Source organism: Cajanus cajan, chromosome 2 (genome assembly GCF_000230855.2).
Source record: "Cajanus cajan strain Asha chromosome 2, NIPB_CcT2T_4, whole genome shotgun sequence".
In the NCBI taxonomy this organism is placed as follows: Eukaryota; Viridiplantae; Streptophyta; class Magnoliopsida; order Fabales; family Fabaceae; genus Cajanus; species Cajanus cajan.
Genome location: NC_138518.1, coordinates 10,004,021 through 10,028,465, shown reverse-complemented (window position 1 = coordinate 10,028,465; position 24,445 = coordinate 10,004,021). Strand labels below are relative to the sequence as shown.

The 24,445-nt window shown below is 33.7% G+C and overlaps 2 protein-coding genes across 2 annotated transcripts; one reads left to right on the top strand and one right to left on the bottom strand.

The window, feature by feature from the left end:
* Positions 1–5,744: 5,744 nt before the first annotated feature.
* On the top strand, positions 5,745–11,845 carry LOC109815432 (uncharacterized). Its single transcript, XM_083069375.1, has 7 exons — positions 5,745–5,951; positions 6,155–6,588; positions 7,020–7,218; positions 8,059–8,165; positions 8,544–8,747; positions 8,835–10,669; positions 11,259–11,845. Exons 1-7 carry the CDS (start codon positions 5,876–5,878, stop codon positions 11,821–11,823), a joined length of 3,420 nt encoding a protein of 1,139 aa, XP_082925501.1. The 5' UTR covers positions 5,745–5,875; the 3' UTR covers positions 11,824–11,845.
* Positions 11,846–11,890: 45 nt separating this feature from the next.
* LOC145954691 (uncharacterized) lies at positions 11,891–13,940 on the bottom strand. The gene is made up of 2 exons (XM_083069374.1): positions 12,380–13,940; positions 11,891–11,898 (listed from the first exon to the last, which is right to left on the bottom strand). The coding sequence occupies exons 1-2, from the start codon at positions 13,938–13,940 to the stop codon at positions 11,891–11,893; spliced, it is 1,569 nt and encodes a 522-aa protein (XP_082925500.1).
* Positions 13,941–24,445: the final 10,505 nt, after the last annotated feature.

Sequence of the window (24,445 nt, the reverse complement as noted above, 5' to 3'; positions counted from 1 at the left end):
CTTTGTAGAAACAACACCATCTTGCTCAAGAGATTTTGGTTCCATAACCTAATGACAATGTATGACTGATTTCTTTGGAAACTCTCCACTTAATTCAACTTTTGTTGACCCAGCAGGATTTAAAGTTGCAGCAACAGCTTTATTCTTTATTCCAACACTTCCTGATCTTGATGTCCGGCTAATGCTCTTGAAGGTTGCTTTGACCATAGTAGCTTCCTCCTCTTTCATAAGGATTCACGTGAGTCTCTTGTAGTGGCTTGGTAAAAATCCACCTAAAATTGGAAGATCCCAGTTACAAAGAAGTTTATTTATCTATTTATATATATAATTTAATGGATAAATTTAAAGTTTAAGACATAAATCAATATATATATATATATATATATATATATATATATATATATATATATTCGTTGAAATTGCTCTAAAACAAATGTGGTGTATTATATTTTGAATAAAAATGAATGCGGTCTTTGTATGGTGCCTAATTAGGGAGCCATGCATGAATGGACTTGATAATTGGATCAGTGAATATGCCTGGAGTTATTAATTACAGTGATTTATTATAGAATCGATAGATCACTTTAACATTGTTGCTATTATACCTAGCTCACAGCTCTGTACTTCAGTTAACTAATTTTTCTACGATTTTCTAATACTCTTTTGCAGTCTGTTGTAATATAATCAGTTAGAGTTAGGTTAACTACCTAATTAACTATATATAGGTAGGCTTGCATTCACCTAATTTTGTCCGAGGCATATAAACAAAGAAATGAACTTTTATTATCAAAGGAACTCCCAAGCACGAAAACAACATAACATGACACTAGAAGGCTTATGGTGTGTTAGATGAGGAACTTTACAAATTTAAAAAATTTTAAATTCTTAGTATTTGAATTACTTTGATTTCAATTTCTATTATTCTTAAAATATTTTATTTAAAAAAGTTAATTCAAATTTATCAAATTTTAAATTATTAGGTTGGATATGATAATTTGATTCCACCATGATAAAATTAATTTTAAAAATATATTTTATGTTAAAATTTTTAAATTAAATTTTATAAAAATAAATATGATCTAATTTTAAAATATTTAATATTTTAAAAATGAATATTAGATAATATTTAATAATTTTAAAAATATTTTTGAATATTAAATAATTAAAAACATGAAGACATAAGAGATAAGATAAAATATATAAGTGAAATAAATAAAAAAAATATGAGAAATTTCAAATTCTTACTCTTTTAGGAAAATTTAAAATTTTACTATTTTAAAAAATTTCACAAATGCTTTAGTTTCGAATTCCTTATAAATTTATCGTCCAAACAAGATGTTTCACCTTAAAAATTTTGAAATTCTTCAAATAAATGACTTATTCCATTTAAATTTCCCATCCAAACACACAAAATTTGAGGAAAGACTAATTTAGTAGTCCAGAACGGGCCGTTCCGGTTTGGGAACGGCCCGTTCCGAAACTGGAACGGGTTGTTCTCAATGTGGAACGGCCGTTCCAATATGCTAAAAAGGCCTTAACATCCTATTTGAGAACGGGCGTTCCAACATAGTGTTCCATGAGTTAAATTTAAATCCAGAACGGGCCGTTTTGAAATCAGAACGGGTCGTTCTGATTCCAGAACGTGCCGTTCTAGATTCAAATTTTACTCTTAAGGTACTGTTCCAGAACGGGCCGTTCTGAGTCCGGAACGGGCCGTTCTGAGTCCGGAACGGGCCGTTCTAGACACTTCTGATGTTTATAAATAGCGGACTCATGAGGCCAAAAAAATTTAGCTAAGGCTCGAAAATTTTATTTCTCTCTCTTCATGTATTTCTTGAAATTTTGTGAGAAATATAGTGATATGTTGAGTCCTCAAAAGACAAAGTCTCCATATTTGAAGATTTGAAGATCTAATAAAGCTCGAACAAGAGGTATTTCAGTTAACATTTCTCTCTTTCTATTTTCTTATTTTTTAAGTATTTATTATAATAAAAGCAATCGTCTAGACATTTTAGACATTTTAGGATCAGTTGCGTGATTCAAATTTTTAACATGTAAATAATTATTAATAAAGGTGATTAAATATTTAACTTATTAACCAATTATTAACCAATCTCAAATCCAATTCTAGTTATTAAGGTCATTATTGGACTTTTAAAATTTTTCTTTTTTTAATGTTGACGATTCCATAAACTCATTTTTTAAAATTATTAATTAAGGATTAATGTAATTTCCGGACATTCCTTAATTGATGAAATTTTTAAAAATATATCTAAATCATTAGTCATAAGATAAAAAATTTTCGAAATATGACGTCTTATCCTAAACTTCTATATAAAGCTACACCTTGTATAAACTATATACACCATAATAATGTTGAAGTACCATAGATAGATATAAGTACATGTAAAGATGATCGATTGACTTTTTAATAAACATATAGTTAATTAAAAAGTATCACATAATAGTAGAGATTAAAATTTTAATTTCAAATTTTAGAAAGATGAAAAATTTTAAAATAAATAATAAATTATTTTAAAATTTGTATATTTTAGAGATTAAAAACATATATGAGTCTTAAATATATTTTAATTCAAATAAATAAAATTGTAATAAATTAGAAAGAACTTAAAAATAAATATATAAGAATTAAAATTAATACATGATTTTAAATTTATTATTTAATTACTGTTATTCTTTATTTTTAGCTATTTCAGCTACTTGGCCACTTTTCAGTTACTTGTTTCTTCGATTAAAATATGCTAACAAACTACACCATAATTATATTTTTTAAAAATTGTAGTTATAACTTACCGTTATATTCCATCTAAATACAAGAAGAAGAAAACTATACATTAGCAAATCATTGTATACCCGTTTATAAAAATATAAAAAAAATAAAAATCATCGTACGTCTATACTATTCTCTCTCTATATATATATAAATAAAAGATATATGATGATTTTGGTGTATTCATTTTTTTAATTTTATTCTTATAATTATTCTAAATTATTTAATTTTTTTTATAACCAAAGATGATAACTAGTAAATGACACTCTAAAACTATTGAGCAAAGACGTTTATGACATAAATATAAAGTTATAGTTACTCTTCTTGATGAGTATATATTGTGAAAAAAAGTTATAAAGAAAGGGATAGAGTAACAAACACATGATGATTTTGGTGTATTCATTTTTTTAATTTTATTCTTATAATTATTCTAAATTATTTATTTTTTTTATAACCAAAGATGATAACAAGTAAATGACACTCTAAAACTATTGAACAAAGGCGTTTATGACATAAATATAAAGTTATAGTTACTCTTCTTGATGAGTATATATTGTGAAAAAAAATTATAAAGAAAGGGATGGAGTAACCAACACAAAAGCAATGTAGAGTATATCAAAATCAGATTCAATAAAATATAATGAATATTCCCTTCTTAATATAGTATATTCTATATTTAAGGTCAGGATTTAAATCTTAAGCAAATCTTAAGTGTTTTGGTTAAAGGACACAAGTCGTTACCACTTATTTGAATCTTTACCCATAGTTTCTCTAGATACATCTTGAGAAAGGAGAAGCATAAGAGAGAGAAAGGTAATTGAAAATATAATTTTTAATTGTGAAAAAGAGAGGAGTGAGAGAAAGAAAAGTGATAATGGGATCATGTTAATAAGATCTCTTCAAGATTTTGTAAGATCTTTAGAAAAATTGTAAGACTTACTCAAAAATATACATTTTTATAAGTTTATCTTTTATTTCCCTTTCACGTCTTTCAACTTCTTACAACTCAAACATTCTAAAATCCTATATATATTTTACTTATTTTTTCTTTTCTTCTACTTTTTTTTATTCAATTTTTTTTACTTTTCATATTTCTTTCCTATCCAAACAAAGCAATACTCAAATTATTATTACTATATTTGGGTTGTTCTAAAATCTGGACTCGCCCTTTTTTTTGTATCATTTAGGATATTATCTGAGATAAGCTTGCCAAAATGGCTTGACTAAATTTTTGGTCGAGTATCTTTGGTGAATAACCGACCCGAGCATTGACATACTTATGATGTTTTTAGGAAGGGATATATGACAATTTCATCAAATCCCTTTGTCTTATAGGCTTGCGACTAGTGAACAAGTGTACCATCCTAAATATAATCTAAGATGGACATGTTGAGAGAGGTGGGTTGAGAGATTTTGGCCAAATACCCTTGATGAATAACTGACTCAAACATTAACATACTAATAGTGATTTTGGAAGAGATATATGACAATTTCATCAAGCTCCTTCCTTTTATACACTTGGGACTGGTGGACAAGTATATCATTTTAGATATAATTCGAGATGGGCTTGTTGAGAAGGGTAGGCCAAGAGGTTATGGTTGAGTACCTTGAACATTAAACTGATATGTGGTGGTTGATCACCTCACTAAATATACCTCCAATATATTGAGTAACTCAACTACCAAAGGATATCTAAATAAATCCAATTGAGATTTGTATTTACAATAAAATTTTATCTTTATTGGGCAAGATCTCACTAATAAGTAATCAAGTATAAAATCCCTAATCTAGAATGAATAAGTTTAGTTCACACTTTTGAATTTTCTGACTTTAGTTGAACACCTTGACAAACTTTAGACATTCTCTGGTTCGAAATAATTTTCATGTTCTTAATCATTGAAAAACCTTTGAAAATCACTTAATAGTGTTTACATTTGGTTTCAACGATTATAGCCAAACACATTGTTGAACTCAAAATTTGAGAAATTTAGTGAGGAATACAAGTTATTTTTTTTTTGTTTAATCTAGCGTTGTTGCCCAAATTTTCTCTCTTTGTTTACTAAAGTTTAAAAGTAAAAAAAAAAAAAAACTATAATTAATGATATACCTTATATTTTATATTTATAAAATTGTATATATTTCTATTCGTTTCTAAACTTAGTATTTTAATTTGTACAATGCACAAGTTAAATATTTATTATATATAATTTAAATTTATAATAAATTATATATACAAATAAATACTATGTTTAAATATATAAATTAGATTTAAAATTTATATGAATAGATATTTTAAATAAAAAATTGTATTTAAAATAATGATAATTAATTTATATCATAACAAGATTATTTATTTATTGATATTTTATTTTAAAATTATTAAAATTTAATTTATAAAGAATTATGATAAATAAAAACTAAATTAGATAAAATGATAAAAAAAATCTCAAACAACCTCTTCAACAAAGAAAAAATTGTTATAAAATAAAGGTGCAAGAATGTAAATAAATTTAAAAAATAAGAAAACATAAAAATAATTTGTTACATGAGTTTAGAATAAGTTGTTTCGAGAGATTAACACAATTAGTTATCCTATCTTTAATTTACCAATTTTCTTCTAAAATATTAATAATTATTTCCTATAAAATTATAATTCCTCACTTCTTCTGTCAAATAAAAAAAAATCCTCGCTTAATATTTATTTTCTCCTTTATCAAATTATCATCCCTTTATAAATTTAATAATTTAATTTTCAAAAAATCCCTCGGCAAAATAATCTTTCTTTCCCTCTATTAAAATTGCTGAAACTTACCTGGCTTGTGCCTATCTCACTCATTCACTCTCCACTCTCCTCTCCCCCTTAATCCCACATTTCATTCCCTTTTCCCCACACAATTTACCCAAAACCACGTTCTCATCTGTAAAAGTTTTCTTCTTATTCTCTTTTTTTTTTTTTTTTTTTTTTTTTTCAACATGCTTTGTCGCATTGCAGACGAAGCCGTAACATTGCGGACATAGCAGCTCTTCGTTGCAAACTGCAATTCGTACCACGCTTGGATTGAAGCAGTGAGAAGAGAATCTACCATGGAACCAACCTGTGCTGCTCGTGCCATGGAATGGAGCATTCAGCTCGAAATGGGTCTCCGTTCTACCAAACCTGGTTAGTTAATTCTCTTCTTTCTTCCTTGTTTCTTTTTGACATTATGTTCCTTTTTATTTGATTGAAATTTTGGTGATCAAAGCAACATTACCTATCAAAATACCATTCTATTTCACCACATAGCATCAATCCATACAAAGCCATATAAAAGTTATATTTTTTGTTTGATTGTTCTCTCTGTTATTGAAATTTATGCCTGTTAGGTGTTCCTATCAAAGCCATATTGGAAATGGAGCCTCGCCTTCGGCAATGGAGTAGAGAGCCTGAATCTGGCGTTGCTCCCTGTGCTATGTTTGGACTTGTTCCAGGTGAAGATAAGTTATTTGCCAATACCATTCTCTTGCGCCTTGCTGAAGCCTTTAGGGGAGGTGACATAGAGACTAGACTTTCAGTTGTTAGGGTTTTCTTGTCTGAAAGGAAACACCGTGATAAGAAGAGAAAAGGGTTGCTGTCAGAGGCCAGAGTAGCCAATCACTTGGAGTTGTTGAAGAGAGTGAAATCTGTTTTTGATAGTGGGGATTTGAATTCAAGGGCACTTGCTTTGGTTCTGTTTGGTTGTTGGGCTGATTTTGTTAAAGACAATGCTCAGATACGATACTTGATATTTTCCAGCCTTGTTTCTTCTCATGATTGCGAGGTAAAATTAGTTTCTAAGTGTTAAGGTTGTTTTGGATGTCTAATTTCATTCATATTAAGATGTCTTTGTTAAATTATGTTTACTTCAATATTCTACCTAAGTACCTAATCATGTTCTTCTCTTCTAATGTTTCAAAAAAATTCCTGTGCAATTATATTGCAACTGAGAAACTCTGAAATCTTAATTTGATTTGCATGACTATACATGGGTGGATTGACACATTGAAGTGATTGTCTGATTGGATATTGTTTTGCCTTTTGCATTTTTTAAATTGTGGAGGGTGATTGCCTTGGAACACTCTCCTAATTTTCTTTGCTTCTGAGTTCTAACTTGTTTAGCAGTCCTTTTCTTAAGACACTTTTAGTATATTTTAATTGATTGATTAAATTTTTATATCAGTACATCTGAAATATTGGTTTGAGATTTTACAGGTGAAAGCATCTTTGTATGCTACTGGATGCTTTTGTGAGATACCAGATGATTTTGCATCTATTTCAGTGGAGATGCTATTTAATATAATGAATTCATCTTCAGTGTCTTTGCCTGTAAAATTGGTTGCAGCTCGAGTTTTGGCAAAATGCAAGTCCTCTTATTCTGTTGCGCACAAAGCGTATAAGGTATTTGATCATTTTACATTCTTTTGAGTTTTGACATCTAATACACTTTGTGTTTGACATAAGTATCATCTTTTTGTTAAATTATGTGTTATAGTGTGGCTTCTTTGCTAATGTTGTAACTATGATTTTTTTTTTCTATTTACTTTTAATATCTACGATTTTTTCTGTTTCCATGTATATGTATGTTTGTCTTCCTGACTTTTTTTTCCAAGGGGTTTTGATGTAATCAACAAGATACAAAGTGGAAACAGAAGTGGCTAGAGAGAAATTGAGTAGAAAAGAACTGAAACATTTTTATCGGTTGAAGTAGAGTTCTGATTTTGGAATTTGTCTTGTACTCCATATTATAAATATTTCTTAGCATTATGCCTCAACCATGTCGAATATATCATGAACACTAAACTAACATCAAGGTGCAACGTGCAAAGAAGATACCTCTTCCACTAATTTAGTAATGTATTACCTAGATCAATTTAATCTATGTCTAGGACTACTTGGTGGATTTTGGAACAGTGCACTATATTTTTGTGTGTTGCTTCCTTGTTTCCATAGAACAATTAGGTTAGACAAATAATTATTTGTTTGAAACTAAAACCTTTACATGAATATAAAAATCAGAACTAATTCTTATTGTACTGTGCTGATGCTTTTTTCCGCTCACCAAAAGGATCCCACTTTTTGTGCCTTAGGGTCAATATCCAAATTCCTAATTTAACAGTGTTGTAAAATAGCGTTGCAACAATTGTTAAGTTTAATCAACCCAAAGAAGATTGTTACTTTGGTCTGTTTTGTTATTGGAACAATAACTTTTCCTTTTTTACTTTTTTCTAATGTGATGACTGATTTAATGCAGACAGGTATGAGTTGGTGCTAAATTCCTCAGATGAAGATTTTTTGGTTGCTATGCTATTCTCACTCACAAAACTGGCTTGCATTTTAATGTCTTTTACCTCCTATCAGGTATGTACATTTTTTTCCCTATTATATGATTTTGAGCATCCTAGTTGGGTCGGAGGAATGAAAAGACCCACTTATTACTCCATCCTAGCTTTTATTTCTCTGTTTGAAAGATTTAGTGTGAATGTTTGCTGAGTGTCCTATTTTATCCCTTCCCTTCAACTGGCAAAGTGATTCTTTTGTAGTTGCTATTAATATGAAATTTTTTAAACTAACTGCTAGATTTTTTATGTCAAAAAGGGCTAGTAAACCAGTTAAAGCTTGTGATTAAATAAAGCATCATGCCACTAGCTTTTGCATGCACAGATGATCGTTCCAATTCAAATATTTACTATGGTGCTTTCCTTGTGTAATATTTTTTTTTAAAACATTTGGATTCAGGTGGACTTTCTTCTTTCATTTCTCAATAGAGAAAGAATTTCACATGTACAAGAAACAGTGATAAGATGCTTGCACTATTTATTTGGAAAAGGACTGTGTGAGCACCTTGATAATTCAGGTCTAATCCATGGGTTATTTTCCATAATAGAGGAACCTGAAAATTCATTGGTTATTCAATATAAAGCTCTAAAGGTTTTACACAAGGTTTGACTTTAGTACTTGGCACAATGAAACTCATTTTTATTTGTTATGATTTATGAACTAATTTGACATGCATTTAATGATTTGTAGGTCCTTGTTTCTATTCCGCCTTCTATGCTTCAGATGGAACCTCGTGAATTTGTTAAGCTTCTAAATGTTGTTGAGAACACAAGTCAATATCCAACTTCAAGGAAGAGCTGTTTGGCCATTCGTATTCTGGCAGATTTGTGCTGTAGGATGGAGGACAGAGCAGATATGGACAATGCTGTTTTCTATTCTTCTTCTCTGCCATCACGAGTTATCTCCCTAATCAAAGATCATATCAAACTTTTGGTGAGGCCATTGTTAGAAGGTTGTCAAAATGATTTAAAAACTTGTCAAGATTTCCTGGGGCTACTAAAGATTCTTCTAACTATTGTTGAAAGACATCCTTATTTAGGTTCCTTGGGACTTGATAGCATAAAAGTTGTGATTGAATCTCTTTTGACTGTTGCATCTACTGATCATGTAGTACCACCCTCTCTTATGTCTGTAAATTTTAAAGATGATAAGCAAAATTCCTTTATTTTAAAACTTCTTCACAAAATTTATAGATTTCTAGTTATCTTCCTTGAAAATCTTTATATAGCCAGTGCTATCAATACTGACGTGTTGAGTAAAGTGAATATTTTGGCTGAACTTGTGTGCCAGTGTAGTTTAATTGATTGCTATACATACACACTGTACCGTCTACTATTGCACAGTCATCCTATTTGTGATGGCTTGGTACTTGAGAATAATGAAACCTATCCAGCTAGTTGTATTATTAAATGCACCACATTTGTAGACAAAGTCTTGACAGGAACAAATGGTTGGATTGCTTATAAGGCTGGTGCACATGCAGCATGTCAAGGTGAGTGGCTGCTAGCTACGAATATATTCAGGATATTAACAAAGAAAGTGAAGTCTGATTCTTGTTGTAGCTGGTTAAAAGTATTATTCCAATATGCTAATTCTGAAGGAAAATTTCAGCTTCTTAGTCTACCAAAACAGGGAACCACCTCAATGGAATTGATGGAGACTATCAAATTTCCTTTAACATCTTGTGATTACATGCATGATAAACGTGCAAGACTTGCTGGAAATATCAATGGTTGTAATTACTATGATGAACTTAGTCAGTCTCATGTGGCAGTTTCCTCTTCCTTGAAAATTTTAGAAGCATCTGCAACAAGTTCTCAAACATTTTGTTTCCAGAGGTGGTTTTTATCATTAAGAGCTAGAGTATTGGAAAATTTAGTGGATGTGCTTAAAGCTCTGAGAGATATTTCATTGAATGGAGATCAGAATTTCAATCCAGTAGAGATTGAGAGTAGTGATAAGCTTCAACATCTGAAGTCTTGTCGAGATATTACTCAAATTTCTTTACAATTGTTCAGGCTAGCAGAAGAATTTGATCTACTTAGAACATCTTTCATTGGGATTGACCGTGAAAGTTCTGCAGTCCTAGCAGCTCATGGTCTGAGTTGTTCAGTATTAGCATTTGCTGCTGCTTTTGGAGTGTCCAATATAGACCAACATTCTCGTAGAATTTTTATCGGTGACAAAATCTCTTGTGATTTACAGGCTTTGACAATCCAAAATTTAAGGAGGTTATTTTGGTGCGTAGATCATGGAGATAGAGCGAGTATTTCTTTGTTGTTGAATTATTTTGGCTCGAATGGGAGCTGTTTATCCCCACAACCTAGTTACAGAACATGGAACATTAGTTATAGAGATAGAAAGGTGCTTGATGTTTGTAGTTATGCTGTCTCTAGTGCTGTCTGCTTGTATGATGAAAAAATTGCATCTCAGTTTACCAAGAAAGCTTTATCCATAACTTCTAATACTTTGATAAAATGGATGCACATTCATTTTCGGATTCCCAAGTACTTCTTCAAAGTAAGGTATGTATATTAATTATCCAGTGGTATTAGTATGAATTGTTTAATGAAGTTAAATTTTGAAATGCAATGATGCTAGCTTGGACAATTATTTTCTCCTTTGATATTGTCATTGTTTTGGATAAATTATTTCATATGAGAAGACATAGGTCCCCTCTATCTATTCCTTTTCAAGCCAGAATAAATTATATAGTTATAGACTATTGCTGATAGGAGTTGATGAGTTTGCCTTTGCCAACATTGTATTGGGATCTCAAGGAGTGGTTTTCCAATCATTATTAGTTTGCTAATATTTTAAGATGAATTGGTTTGCTTTTGCTGTTTGTTAAATAGATGTTTTCTTTTATAGTTCACCTTTGTGCATCTAGTGCTCTCTGATTTTATTGTGCAGCCATATCTGTAAATCTTGAACTAGTGTGGGCCATTTCAGGTCTCATTTCAATCAAACCATGATTGAAAGTTGGCAATTTGGTGTATGTTTATGTTTCCAAACACTTAAAGTATTCTCTGTGGGGCTTTATATATCTTTATATAGACACACACACATAAGCTTTAACAAACTGCTAATGTTCTATTTGCATTATTTTTGCAGGCCATTCTTTGGGTCAGAGATTTTTGTCCACAATGAGGGCATTAAAAATGGGGTTGATATATCTGTTTTGCAAGGCTCCCACCTAACATTGAATATTTGTCTTCAATTGAAGAATGTGCCACCAAACTTCTTGGTTAAGTCAACTAAGTTGTATTGCATCCTTTGTTGCAGCACGTCCTTCAATGTCCCATGTGGACAAACCATGGGTCAATCGCAATGTGGATATGAAGCTTGGAAAGATGATGAAATTGTTGAACTGAACCAGAAGTTGTTATGCCATGTCTTGGATAGTGTTGCAGGCAAGAGAAGAATTATGCATAACAGGGGCCATGGTAATAGTAGGGTTGTGGAGACATTTATGGATTTTAGACCTAATGAGAAAGAGCAGGGGTTTTCACATTGCTCACTTGATGTGTCTGACTTTCCTGAGGGTTCTTATAGAATCAAATGGCATAGCTGTTTGGTTGATAGTCAGGATTCCTATTGGAGTCTCCTTCCTTTGAACTCAGGGCCTGTATTTAATATAAAACCCACGGTGGATAGGATAGAATCTCATAAAGCATAGCCATTAAAATAAACATTACGCATATGAAGCATCTCACTTTAGTATCATGCTATTGTCCTTTTCATTTTCATTTATCTGATTAAGCATTATGCATATGAAGCATGCTCAGTTGCTGGCCAATTGATCCTGAACTCAAGGTTGGTCCATTATTTTACTTTTCATTCTTTCAAATTTTCTGCTTCAATTTATGACTACAATTTGATCATGTTGCTGATGCTATCACCTATCTATTTAGCTGTTGTACAGTGAGCTTGGGCTCTTCCCACTTTGAGACTGATTTTTAAGCTGTTGTTCAGTAGCAATTTTTTCCTTTTTGATTGGCTACTATTCAGAACCAAAATGCTCACCATTCAATTCTACAGAAACTTAGGTGAGTTCTTGATTTAAGCTAAGACAGCAGAAATTGAAGTTATTATATAATTTCCGTGGCACTTGTGGCTGTCTAGTTGGCTTTCACTGATTTTGTTTCATTGGATGTGAACCATGAAGGATGACTCTCTTTTGGAGATAAAAAAAAAAAAAATTGATTTGGTAAATAAAGTGGATGGGCTGATACCAGGGATGTCCGCCAGGGTCCAACCGATGGCTTTCTTATGCTTTTTCAGAACGTGCAACAGTTTCTCCTCTTGAACAGCATCAAGGGAGGTGGAAATGATAACTGGAAACTTCTCATCATCCTCCAAGTAGGCATACTTGAGGTTTTCTGGTAGAGGCTTTAATTCTGGAATGGGTGCTGGCTGAACAGTGGAAGGAACTAAGGGTTCCACAGCATGTACCTCAACCTGCAAGTCAGACTCACGTGTACTTCCTGAAACATGGTTAGTGCATTCTGACTCTAAAGAAATAATATCCAGAGGTACAACACCCAAAACATCATATGCACAATCAGTTACAAAATCACAATTATTCTTGGGACAGGAATCAAAATCTGATACAGAAACAGATTCAAAATCAAAAACAGAATCAGAATCAGTGCATGCAAGAGAAGTATATAGATCAGACAGAAAACAATGTTTCTTATCATGTAGAGAATGAAAATTAGAAGAATACTCATCAACAATATCATCAAGTATCTCAGCACGAAAAACAGAATGGTTTTCAGATGGATGTTTCATGGCATCAAGAATGTTAAAATGGACAATACTATCACCAAATTCCATGGATAATGTACTAGCATACACATCAATCTTAGTTCGGGCTGTTTTCAAAAATGGTCTGCCTAAAATGATTGGGGCAGATCCATGGGAGAATCCCTCCTCCATATCAAGCACATAAAAATCGGCAGGGAAAATCAGTTCACCAACCCGAACTAAAACATCCTCAATCAAACCTGTAGGGTGGGCAACACTTCTATTTGCCAACTGTATCACCACACCCGTAGGTTGCATAGGACCAAGAGACAAAGATTTAAAAATGGACAGAGGCATGACATTTATAGAGGCACCCAGATCAAGCATGGCATTTTCAAATTTGCTATTCCCAATAATACAAGGTATGCAGAAAGTACCTGGGTCCTTACATTTTTCAGGAATGTGAGGAACATATTTACCTATCAAAGCAGACACATTTCTGCCCATGCTGATTCTCTCATTTCCCTTCATCTTCCTTTTATGAGTGCACAGCTCCTTGAGGAATTTTGCATATCTCGGGATTTGCTTTATGGCATCAAGCAAAGGTATGTTCACCTCTACTTTCCTGAAGGTCTCCAAGATTTCCTTATCCACCTCTTCCATTTTTTTGCTTGGAATCACCTTAGGAGGAAATGGAAGAGGGATAGGAGGCTGCAAATCCGAACTGGTGCTGGAAGAAGGTCCACCTGCATGAAAATTTTTGACACCAACTGGTTGATCATTTTGCTCAGATGCAGATGTTGGAACTGGAACTGGTACAAGTGCAGATGGCGGTGGAGGTACTACAGTGGGCATGTCAATCTGTTTCCCGGACCTCAATGTGATGGCACTCACATTTCTTGGATTCTGCACAATCTGTGAAGGCAACTTATCTGAATTTTGTGACTGTGCCTGATTAAGTTGAGTAGCCATCTGTCCCATCTGATTGGTCAAGCTCTGAATGGAAGTTCTGGTCTCTTGCTGGAATTGCATATTTTGAATTGTCATCTGCCTCACTAACTCCTCCAATGAAGGTTCGGAAGTAGAAGGTTGAGGAGCTGATGGTGCAGGAGCTTCATTCTGCTGCCTGTGATATTGTTGCTGTTGCTGCTGCTGAACTGGTGGAGGCACATAAGGTCTGCTTGGACCAGCAGAACTCTGAAATGGTGGTGAAGGTTGTTGCTGCTGCTGCTGCGAAGACCATCTAAGATTAGGATGATTCCTCCATCCTGGATTATATCTGTTGCTGGACAAATCACAATTTTGTTGTTGCTGCTGCTGCTGCATTGGTCTGTTATTGTAGATATTTGCAGCATAGGCTTGAGGAGCATTAACATCAGAAGACTGCTGCAATGATGGACACGAATCTGTATGATGATCATTTGATGTGCAAAGGCCGCAAACTCTTGCCACAGATGCTGACTTTTGATTCGCAGCAAGTTGAGTCACCAGGCTGACCAAGGCATCAAGTTTACTCTCCAGCTTTTTATCTGTATCAGTGGCCACATCATGAACTCCTCTAACAACAATTGCATTGTCGTTTCTGGTACTGAATTGTTGAGAGTTGGAGGCCATCTTTTCTATTAAGTTCCTGGCTTCAGCTGGGGTCATGTCACCAAGTGCTCCACCACTTGCTGCATCTATCATACTCCGCTCCATGTTATTCAGCCCCTCATAGAAATATTGCAGCAACAACTGCTCTGAAATCTGGTGGTGAGGACAGCTTGCACATAATTTCTTGAATCTTTCCTAGTACTCATACAAGGTTTCTCCACTGAGTTGTCTGATCCCTGATATATCCTTCCTAATTGCAGTGGTCCGTGAGGCAGGGAAGAATTTCTCCAGAAACATTCTTTTGAGATCATCCCAGCTAGTGATTGACTTGGGAGCCAAATAATACAGCTAGTCCTTAGCAACTCCCTCCAATGAATGTGGAAATGCCTTCAGGTAGATGTGATCCTCTTGAACATCAGGAGGCTTCATGGTAGAACATACAATATGAAACTCCTTTAGATGTTTGTGTGGATCCTCACCTGCATGACCATGAAACTTGGGCAACAAATGAATTAGTCCAGTTTTAAGCACGAAAGGAACATCTTCTTCAGGATATTGGATGCACAAACTCTCATAAGTGAAATCAGGTGCAGCCATTTCCCTAAGAGTCCTCTCACGAGGTCCATTATGTTCACCCATGTTTTGTTGTTGACTTGAATGAAGTTCAGATGCAACACTTATACTATCACTATCACTATCACTATCACTATCACTATGACTATCACTATCTAAAGATGGAATGATATGCTCTCTAAGTAATCTATGGAATGTCCTATCAATCTCAGGATCAAATGGATGCAAAAGACCTAGGTTGCTCCTAGTCATGCACTACATGCAACACATGCATCAGGACACGTGAACAGTAGGGGTAAACTGAGAATTTCCATGAAAGCTCAGAAAATATCAAAACTAATGCACCAACATCATCCTAAAATCATAAGACACTACCACAAAAAAGTTGAGAACAAAATTCCAAACCTAACTATTTTTAAAAAATTATAAAAGTTTGGAAAAATAGTGAAATAAAACTTCAAAAATACAAAAGAAATAGTAAATGACGTTTTTTTGAAGATCTGGCTGGAGCCACACGGCGTAGCTGTGTGGGTTGGATAGATCTTTTTTTTCTATACAAAATGAAAAAAAAGTTTGCCTAATTCCGATAACCAGAGCAAAAGTTATGGCCGTTTGAAGTTTTGCTGAAAAAGTTTTTTTAAAAAATTTGTATCTCCAAATTTTGACCAAACTATGTGCCCTAGCTATTTTTTACACAAAATATAGGTTGAAAGAAGTTACTACAAAAAAAATCAGACAAAAATAACAAGTCTAGCTATGGAAACCAAAAATCACAATTAATTGGAAAATTCTGGCACTATTCAGCACTATTCACAGCCACTTGATGCACCAGCTTTTGAGCCAATTTTCACACCCTTTCCCACCAAATTGGAACCCGAACAGAGTAGTAGTAGGCAGAGAAAACAGAGTATGCACAACCGGAACAGAGCATGCACCAAAATTCGGACCAAAAATAGAGCAAACAAGCTACAAAACGGACCAGAATTCAAGCCACAAAACGCACCAGATTTGGCACCAGACTAGACCAGATTTTTCACAGCATGCACCAGAAATCGAACCAAAAACCGGACCAGAATTCTAACCAACATGCACCAGAATTTGAACCAAAATGCACCAGAAACCAAACCAGATTTCGAACCAAAAATTGAACCAAATATCAGACTAAGTTACTGTTCCATTGATTTACTGTTGAATTGGTTCTCTAATTGCATGACCTTAGGGACTAATAACACACAAAATTACACAACATAACATGCAATATGACACGAAAATGCAAGCATCAAACTAACTCACAAAACTGATATGAAACTGATATGGGACTGACACACTCTAACACACCACCAAGAACACCAAGAACACCAAGAACAAACAGAACACAACAGAAACTTAAAACTACTAACAAAAACACAAAACACAACAAACACAAAACCTTTGACAAGAACCGATGGTCCCCGGCAACGGCGCCAAATTTGATCGAAGCCGTATCCGGTCAAATAAATACAAGTAAATGTAGTACTAGGAAGTGACTCCTAGATCGTCTCCCAAGGACCAATTGTCTCAGTCAAAGGTTCAAAACACACAGTGGGGGGGGGGGGTTGGTTCAGATTATCGAGTTAAACAAAACGAGCAGAAGTATGGATTACTTGCAGTAATTAAAATAGGTCAGACCCCTGAACATAATGCACCTCTGATTTCCTTGGTTCACAACAAATAATCTGTCCAAACATAATCCTGTTCAGTCCATGATTAATCAACTAAGCGAAGACTAACATGAGACCTCACTACACGAATTAAGCAAACGTGAACCTTGCAAGACCTCCTTCCCCAGGATTAAGCAACCTGAGATACTGAACGTGAACAACCCAGAGTCATTAAGCATGGCTCAGATGTTGAACGCCTCAGAACAGAGATCCCACAAGGGAGGATCAAGCGGAGCAGAAATGCAACGCACAGAGAACCTCTTTCAGAGGATTGCATTCTGTCCAAGGGCCCAAACCCTGGGGTTTAGCCCTCCATTAAAATAGCAACAGAAACGAAAATAGAAGAAAACATGAAAGTGGCAACAGCAATGCAAGCAAAACGTAACAGAGAAGAGGAAGAAGAAAACGAAAATGGAAGCAGGAACAGAATACAAAACGTGAATAACAATAGCAAAACGTGAATAACAATAACAAAACGTGAATAACAATAGCAAAACGTGAATGTTCAGATACAAGAGACAACAACGTGGTCACATCAAGTCTGCATGTCGGTAGCTGCTCCTTTCCCTAGAAAAACCCTAATAGAGTGTAAAAATGGGCCCCCACTGGTCTGACCCGAAAATACAATAAAAATAAACGAAAAAGAAAATAAAATGCTGATATGGCATAAGTGGTGCAATGGTGACATGGCATGTGATGTGGCAGATGACGTGGCAGCTCTTCTTGAAGTCCAAAAATTTATTCCAAGCCCAAATAATTATTAAATTTCCCTGAAAATAAAAATTGGGATAATAAGATCCAGAAAATTCAATTTAGTTAAAATATGAATTACCGGTCCAATTAAAGCCCAAATAGAAAACAGTGCAGAATATAAACAATTAAGCACAAATCAGAGATTAAGATAAGCACAGAAAGGTAAGAAAATAAGGGAAAATAATGACTCATCAATCACCCTTAATTTGAACTTGAGGTTTTTAAGAGATTGAGAAATGATTTTAAACCTTTGAAATGAAATAGAGCAGCTAATGGTGTTTATTGCTAGAGATAGAGTAAATGCCATTAGTCTTTCTTAAGCTCTGGTTTTTAAAGTTGGTTTCTTGGTTAAACTATGCAAGAGATTGATAGTTTAAGTTAGTAACTTAGATGCCAACTTGTAAGAGATTAGGGTTGGTTACTTTTGAGAGTGATTGATAAATTTTGAATAATAACTATTTTGAACTTAGTGATAAACATGAGAGGAAGGTTTAGTGAAATCAAATCCCAACAATTTATTAATATTGCATTAGAATCAAGTTTTGCACTCTAAGTGTTTACCAAAGTACCAAAAAGAATTGTTATTTCTTGTTTACATTATTTACTGCAGCAAATCAAACTCTCATTACTTCCCGGTAGCTTAGTTAGTATAACAAGTGAAATTGCAAAGTGTTACGCAAGTCTCTTGGGAGACGATACTCATACTTTCGTTGAACTATTTATACGATTTGGTACACTTGCCAAGGGAGATCACAATCAACACATAGCCCAGCCCCTGGTAAGAATCATCGCAATACACGTTAAAGGGTTTACTAGTTTCTGACAATACCAAAACATGAGAAGTAGTCAGCCTCCTCTTCAGCTCTTGAAAGCTCTTCTCACAAGTATCGATCCAAATAAAAAGTTGATCCTTTCTAATAAACTAGGTTAGAGGCATCACTATCTTGGAGAATCCCTCAATGAACCTCTTATAGTAGCTTGCCAAACCCACAAGGCTCCTAATATTCGTAACAGTCATCGGATGCTCCCATTACAAAATTACCTCCACTTTAGTTGGATCCACTACAATCCCTTCAACTGAGATTACATGGCCCAAAAGCATCACCTCACTCAGCCAAAAGTCACACTTTGATAGTTTTGCATACAGTTGTTTCTCTCTCAGCACCTTCAAAACTTACCTCAAATGCTCACAATGATCTTCCAAGGTTCTTGAATAAATAACGATATCATCTATGAACACTACCATAAACCTATCCAAGAAAGGTTGAAAGATCTTATTCATGTAATCCATGAACACCACTAGAGCATTGGTAACACCAAAAGGCATCACAACATACTCATAATGATCATAACTAGTCCTAAAAGCAGTCTTTAGTATGTCACTGTCCTTCACCCTTATTTGGTGATAACCAATCTCATATCTATCTTTGAAAACATGGATGCTCCCTTAAGTTGATCCATCAAGTCATTTATCCTAGGAAGTAGATATTTATTCTTGATAGTCAACTTATTTAGTTACTGGTAGTCCACATGCAATTGAGCACCACCGTCTTTCTTCTTAACCAACAACATTGGAGCACCCCACAGAGACACACTTGGCATCACCATCTGTTTCTCCAATATCTCCTTTACCTATTTCTTCAATTCTACCAACTTAGTTGGAACCATCCTATAGGGGCTATTGATACTAGTCTTACACTTAACACCAGATCAATACTAAACTCCACATCCCTAATAGGAGGTAACCCATGCATCTCATCCGAAAACACCTTATAGAAATCCTTCACCACCTTAATCTCACTGATCAAGTTTTATGACTCTACACTCATAGTAACTAGCAAAATGAAGCACTTAGTTCTTCCCCTCAACAATTTTTTAGCTTGACTAATTGAAACTAACACATCATCATCTACTTGGGGAAACACCAACCCTCTTTGAGCACAAGCTATAAATATATGATTGACAGATAATCAATCCATCCATAAGATTTTGTCAATCTTCATCATAGGCAAACAAATTAAGTTCACCTTAAACATTATACCAAATACCTCTATTGGGCATCTCACGCACATATCCAATGTCACAACAGATATAACAACTAAAGTAGAAACAAATAAATCAACATGCAAGAAGACACAACCAAACCCAACCTGCCTACAATCAACAAACATGAAGGAGTGTGTTGCTCCTTAATCAAACAAAAATATCACATCCTTACCAGCTACCTTGCCTTTCCTTTTCACCAAGTTTGATGAAATGAGAGCCTCCGCACTAGTTAGCATTAACACCCTCCCTACAATTATAAGCCTAACTAGCCTAGGTGCACTACTTGCTTGAATAGGCCTTGCTAGGCAATTTGTAGAAATGTGACTCAACTTGCCACATTTGTGGTAAACATTCTTAGAATGAGAAAAATCTCTCGCTAGGTGAGCTCCTCCAAATCTATAGCATCTAATTTCCTAAGCTCCACCCTGAGGAGTAGAAGTTTGAAGTCTCCTAGTGATAGTACCCCTTGTTGCTGATAAGGTCTATCATAAGGTCTCATCTGTTAGCTTCCCCTCCTAGACCTAGATGGTCCCTCTTGAGTCTTGATAACTTTGCCACCACCACAACCCTCCAATCTCCCAATAGTCTTCGCCTTCTCAACCAAGGTCAGTAACTCCATGATGGATATAAGGACCACCACATGCTTCAATTCATGCCTCAATCACTTATTAAACTTCCTACATCTTTAAGCCTTAAATATAGCTTGAGAGTGGAAACAAGCCAGATGCTCAAACTCCATAGCATACTCGAAAACAATCATATTCCCTTAGTACAACCCATAAACCCCACCTCCTTAGTGTATCTGACATTATACAGGAAGTACTTCTCCAAAAAGACTTTCCTGAAGCACTCTTAGTCAATTGACACACCTCTACTCTCAAGCATTTGATGGGTGCCCCTCCATCAGTACTCTACATCTCCAATAAGCATGTACACGACATAAGCTAACTTCTTCTCATCAATGCATCCAAGAACTCCAAAGATCTTCTCCATAAAGGTGTTGGTCAAGCACAACTAAACAACTCCAAAAGTAGTCATTGACTACATTGCCAATCAAAACATGGCCCACCAATAGCTTCACTGGCTCTCCACAGCTAACCTTGCCTTGCTCCCATGAAAATCATTATCATCGTAGTCCATACCACATGGAAAACACATAAGGGTAAGTTAGATTTCAAAAACATACACCTGTAAGAATAAAAATTCTATACTATTCACCCACATGTAAACCTTCAAACCAACAACACCATAAGGTTCACATCATACAACAATCCTTAAAATAAAAACTAGTTTGAAAGATAGACACCAAGTAGTCAAACTCACACCAAGTAATTATCATACAATAAGATGTTCAACCAATGCATATGAACATACCAATCAACTACAGATCATATGCATACACCTCAACTAATGCATCGTTGCATATTCACCTATGAAGATCTCATAATACACCTGAGTAGTCTAAATGACTTGACTCTATCGAACCAACCTAAACGTTTTCACACCAAAATGTGTCTGCTCGATCACATTTAAAATGGATATCAATATCTCTTTTGATTTATCGATTGTCGTCACTTACACTAGGAAAGCCTAATTTCACTATCAGAAAAATTATAGTTGGGTATAGGCATACCATGAATTTGGCATGCATTATCAACTCACATGTGGAGTTAGTCTACTAACTATCTATAAAGAACCATGCAACCTTTCCAATAATCAGTTAAGGGTTGTAGCCCTTAACTTCATACTTTACTCCACATTGATTAAAGACCTAGATGAGAGTCGATAAAATCTACTCCAAAAGTTTCACACCTATTTAAGGAAGGTTTTCAAAAATTGGTCTCTCAAAACATCAAAACAAGATTCTTATATGAGATCTTTAACTTTCTAAATAACAAATTCTCTTTTAGTCCTAAGTCAATCAACATATTTTGATGTCTGCAACATTCTTAGCATCAACATCTCAATATACATCTTCTATACACACATTATCCCGGGTCAATGCATATAAAGATCAAATCACACAATCATGTATAGCATACCAATGCTTAACACCTGAACCAAAAATAACATACCAATGCCTAAAAATTCATCCAAGTATAACATATCAATGCTCAACAAATCATTCAATAATAGCATATCAATCATACAAAGTATATCAATGCTCATTACCATTTCAATTATACAAATATAGCATATCAATGTTTATTATCATCACCATACATACAACATATTCATTATCATTTAGCCGTAAGACAACTCCAACAACAAGTGGTCATCACCTAACTCATCCATCAAGTAAACAACCAACTCAATTAGAAAAGAAAAAAAATTTGATTAAGTCCCTAAACTAAGTGTGGAATCTCATGCTCAGTCTCAGCCACCCAAAGGCACATTCGTCCCTCAAACTAAGCATGAAACTCAGGCTCAGCCTCAATCTTCCAGAAACACTTCCCAATTTTCATGCTCAACGTGAAAACTCACACTCAATCTCAGAACTCAAAATTTTCAGCATCAATGAAGAACATTCCCAACAACTATGAACACCGTCGAACCTCCAAATCCTCTCAACTTATGCAATAATCCATGCATCAACCCTAAAATCTTCCAATTCTAACAACATACAATTCAAAATTCAAGGAAAATGGAACATGTATCAACATTCAATCATCTATCACCCTAAATTCCCCCATTTTCAAGAAATCCAAATCCCAATTTCAACATGAGACAATTTAAACTCAGTCACGAATTTCAATGATTCTTAACAAAGATTAAGCTTTCTAGAAAAATAAATAATAAAACAACTCATATGACAGTTGAATCCAATTTCTCTTACCTCGATTTCGAGCTTCTAAAGCGATGAAAGGAAGAAGAAAAAGAGAGAAGAAGAATTCTCAAGAACACTATGCCTATACCAATGCCTTCTGATCCTTGCGCACATAAAACAAAGTTTTCCCACACACACAAGAACCTCTATGCCTAAACTTAGAGATCTGAAGGGAAAAAAAAAGAATTTAATCGATAACTCTTATTTTCTGCACTAACATTCTCCTACCCCTCTCATAAAGCCCAATATTACAACTAACCCAAACTATAAAACACCGGCCACTACCAATCATCTTGGTATAAGGAATTTGATTTTGACAACTTCATAAAACTCACGACATTTTATTTCCAAACCAAAAATTTCCTTCTCCAATATATTATATATACCATATACCTGAACACCAATTAAGGTCCCATACCTAAAACATGTTTTTCGTTAGAAATGCTATGAAAGATACTATAGGGAATGAATTCGTCAAACCATTCCTTCTATCAACACGTCAGTTCAAAATTTAATGTTTTCACAATTATTACTATTTTTCTTTATTAACAACCTAATGAATCAATCTAGTATCGATTCTTTTTGCCATTTTCTATCCTATAGATGTCCTTTCCACACAAACTCCATAAAAAATTAAGTTAACAGATATCGTGTGAGGTTTTATACCAAATGACATTATACTCCTTTAAAAATTCCCACTCTACTTAAAACTAAACCAAATAATATTTTAAATCCCCAGACCAGTCCAAAATTTTAGTTGGCAAACCTTTACCACATCACCTTAAATATTTAAATTATAAATATGGTTGAATATTAATTTTTAATGTAGCATATTTAAATATTTTATTTGATTTAATTTTTTAATATTAAAAAAACAAATTTAAAATTTCAATATTCTACATTAAATATTCAATCAAATTGCTAACCGATATCCTATCATTTTTAATGTTTTTTCAATAAAAAAATTAAATATAATAAAGTAATAACTGATCGTGAATCACAAATTTAGTTTCTAAAATTGTAATGGTCAGTCAAATAGATTATAGTCTTTAAAATTGTAAATTAATTTAGTTTCTAAAATTTTAGTGATTTGTCAAATAGATTCTTGAAATTAAAAAAAAAAGTTGCAAAATGATACTTAAAAATCTTAATAATCAATTTTAGTTCTTATATTATTAGCTATTGTTATCTAATATTGTTAAAAGAGAAAATTGACACAATAACTAGGCATACATGATACATTCATAGTTATTGTTGAGATTGGGGGAGCCTGAGCTTGATGAGATCACCTCTGAAGTTTGAAGAGTTTTGATGATAACAAATATGTGCCAAGGACAACAACAACTTAGAAGTCAAAAACAAAGTCAAAAGAAAGTGTTATGTAATAGGGAACAGTTTATAAAATTATTTTGATTGAGTTTATCTTTTTGTGTGCTGTATGCATAAGCTAAATCTATATCTAATCTGATTAGGGAGTGTATGATGATGAGTTTAAAGGTTAAAGAAGTTATTTTGAGACTTAAAACAAAGTTTTGAAAACTAACTCAAAATAATTGATTATCATTAAATATAATCGATTATTACAGCAATAGGCAAAATGGGATGCCTTACTGCAATAATCAATTATTTGTGAAATAATCGATTATCCCAGAAATGACTCTCTAGAATAATCGATTATCCAGCAAAATAATCGATTAAATTGTTCTTGGTTGATTTCCAGAAATCATGAAGAACAAAATAATCGATTATTCTTTAAAATAATCGATTATCTGGTTCTGAAACTTTTATAAATAGTTTGAACTTTTAAAAACTTTAGAACAGAGTTAGAATTGAGAATCAAAATTAGAAAAGCGTTTTTGTGAAGTCTTTGTGACAATCTTGGAGAGTTTTCTTTGTGAATCCAAGAAGAAAAATGTTTGTGAAAAACTTTGAAAGGATCATCATCATCATCACATTCTTCAAAGGGAAGAGATTAAGATTTGCTTATAAATTCCAGGGTGAATTCGTTCCTTAATTCTTTGTGAATACTTGTAAATCTTGAGAGGGTTTCTCAAGTGGTA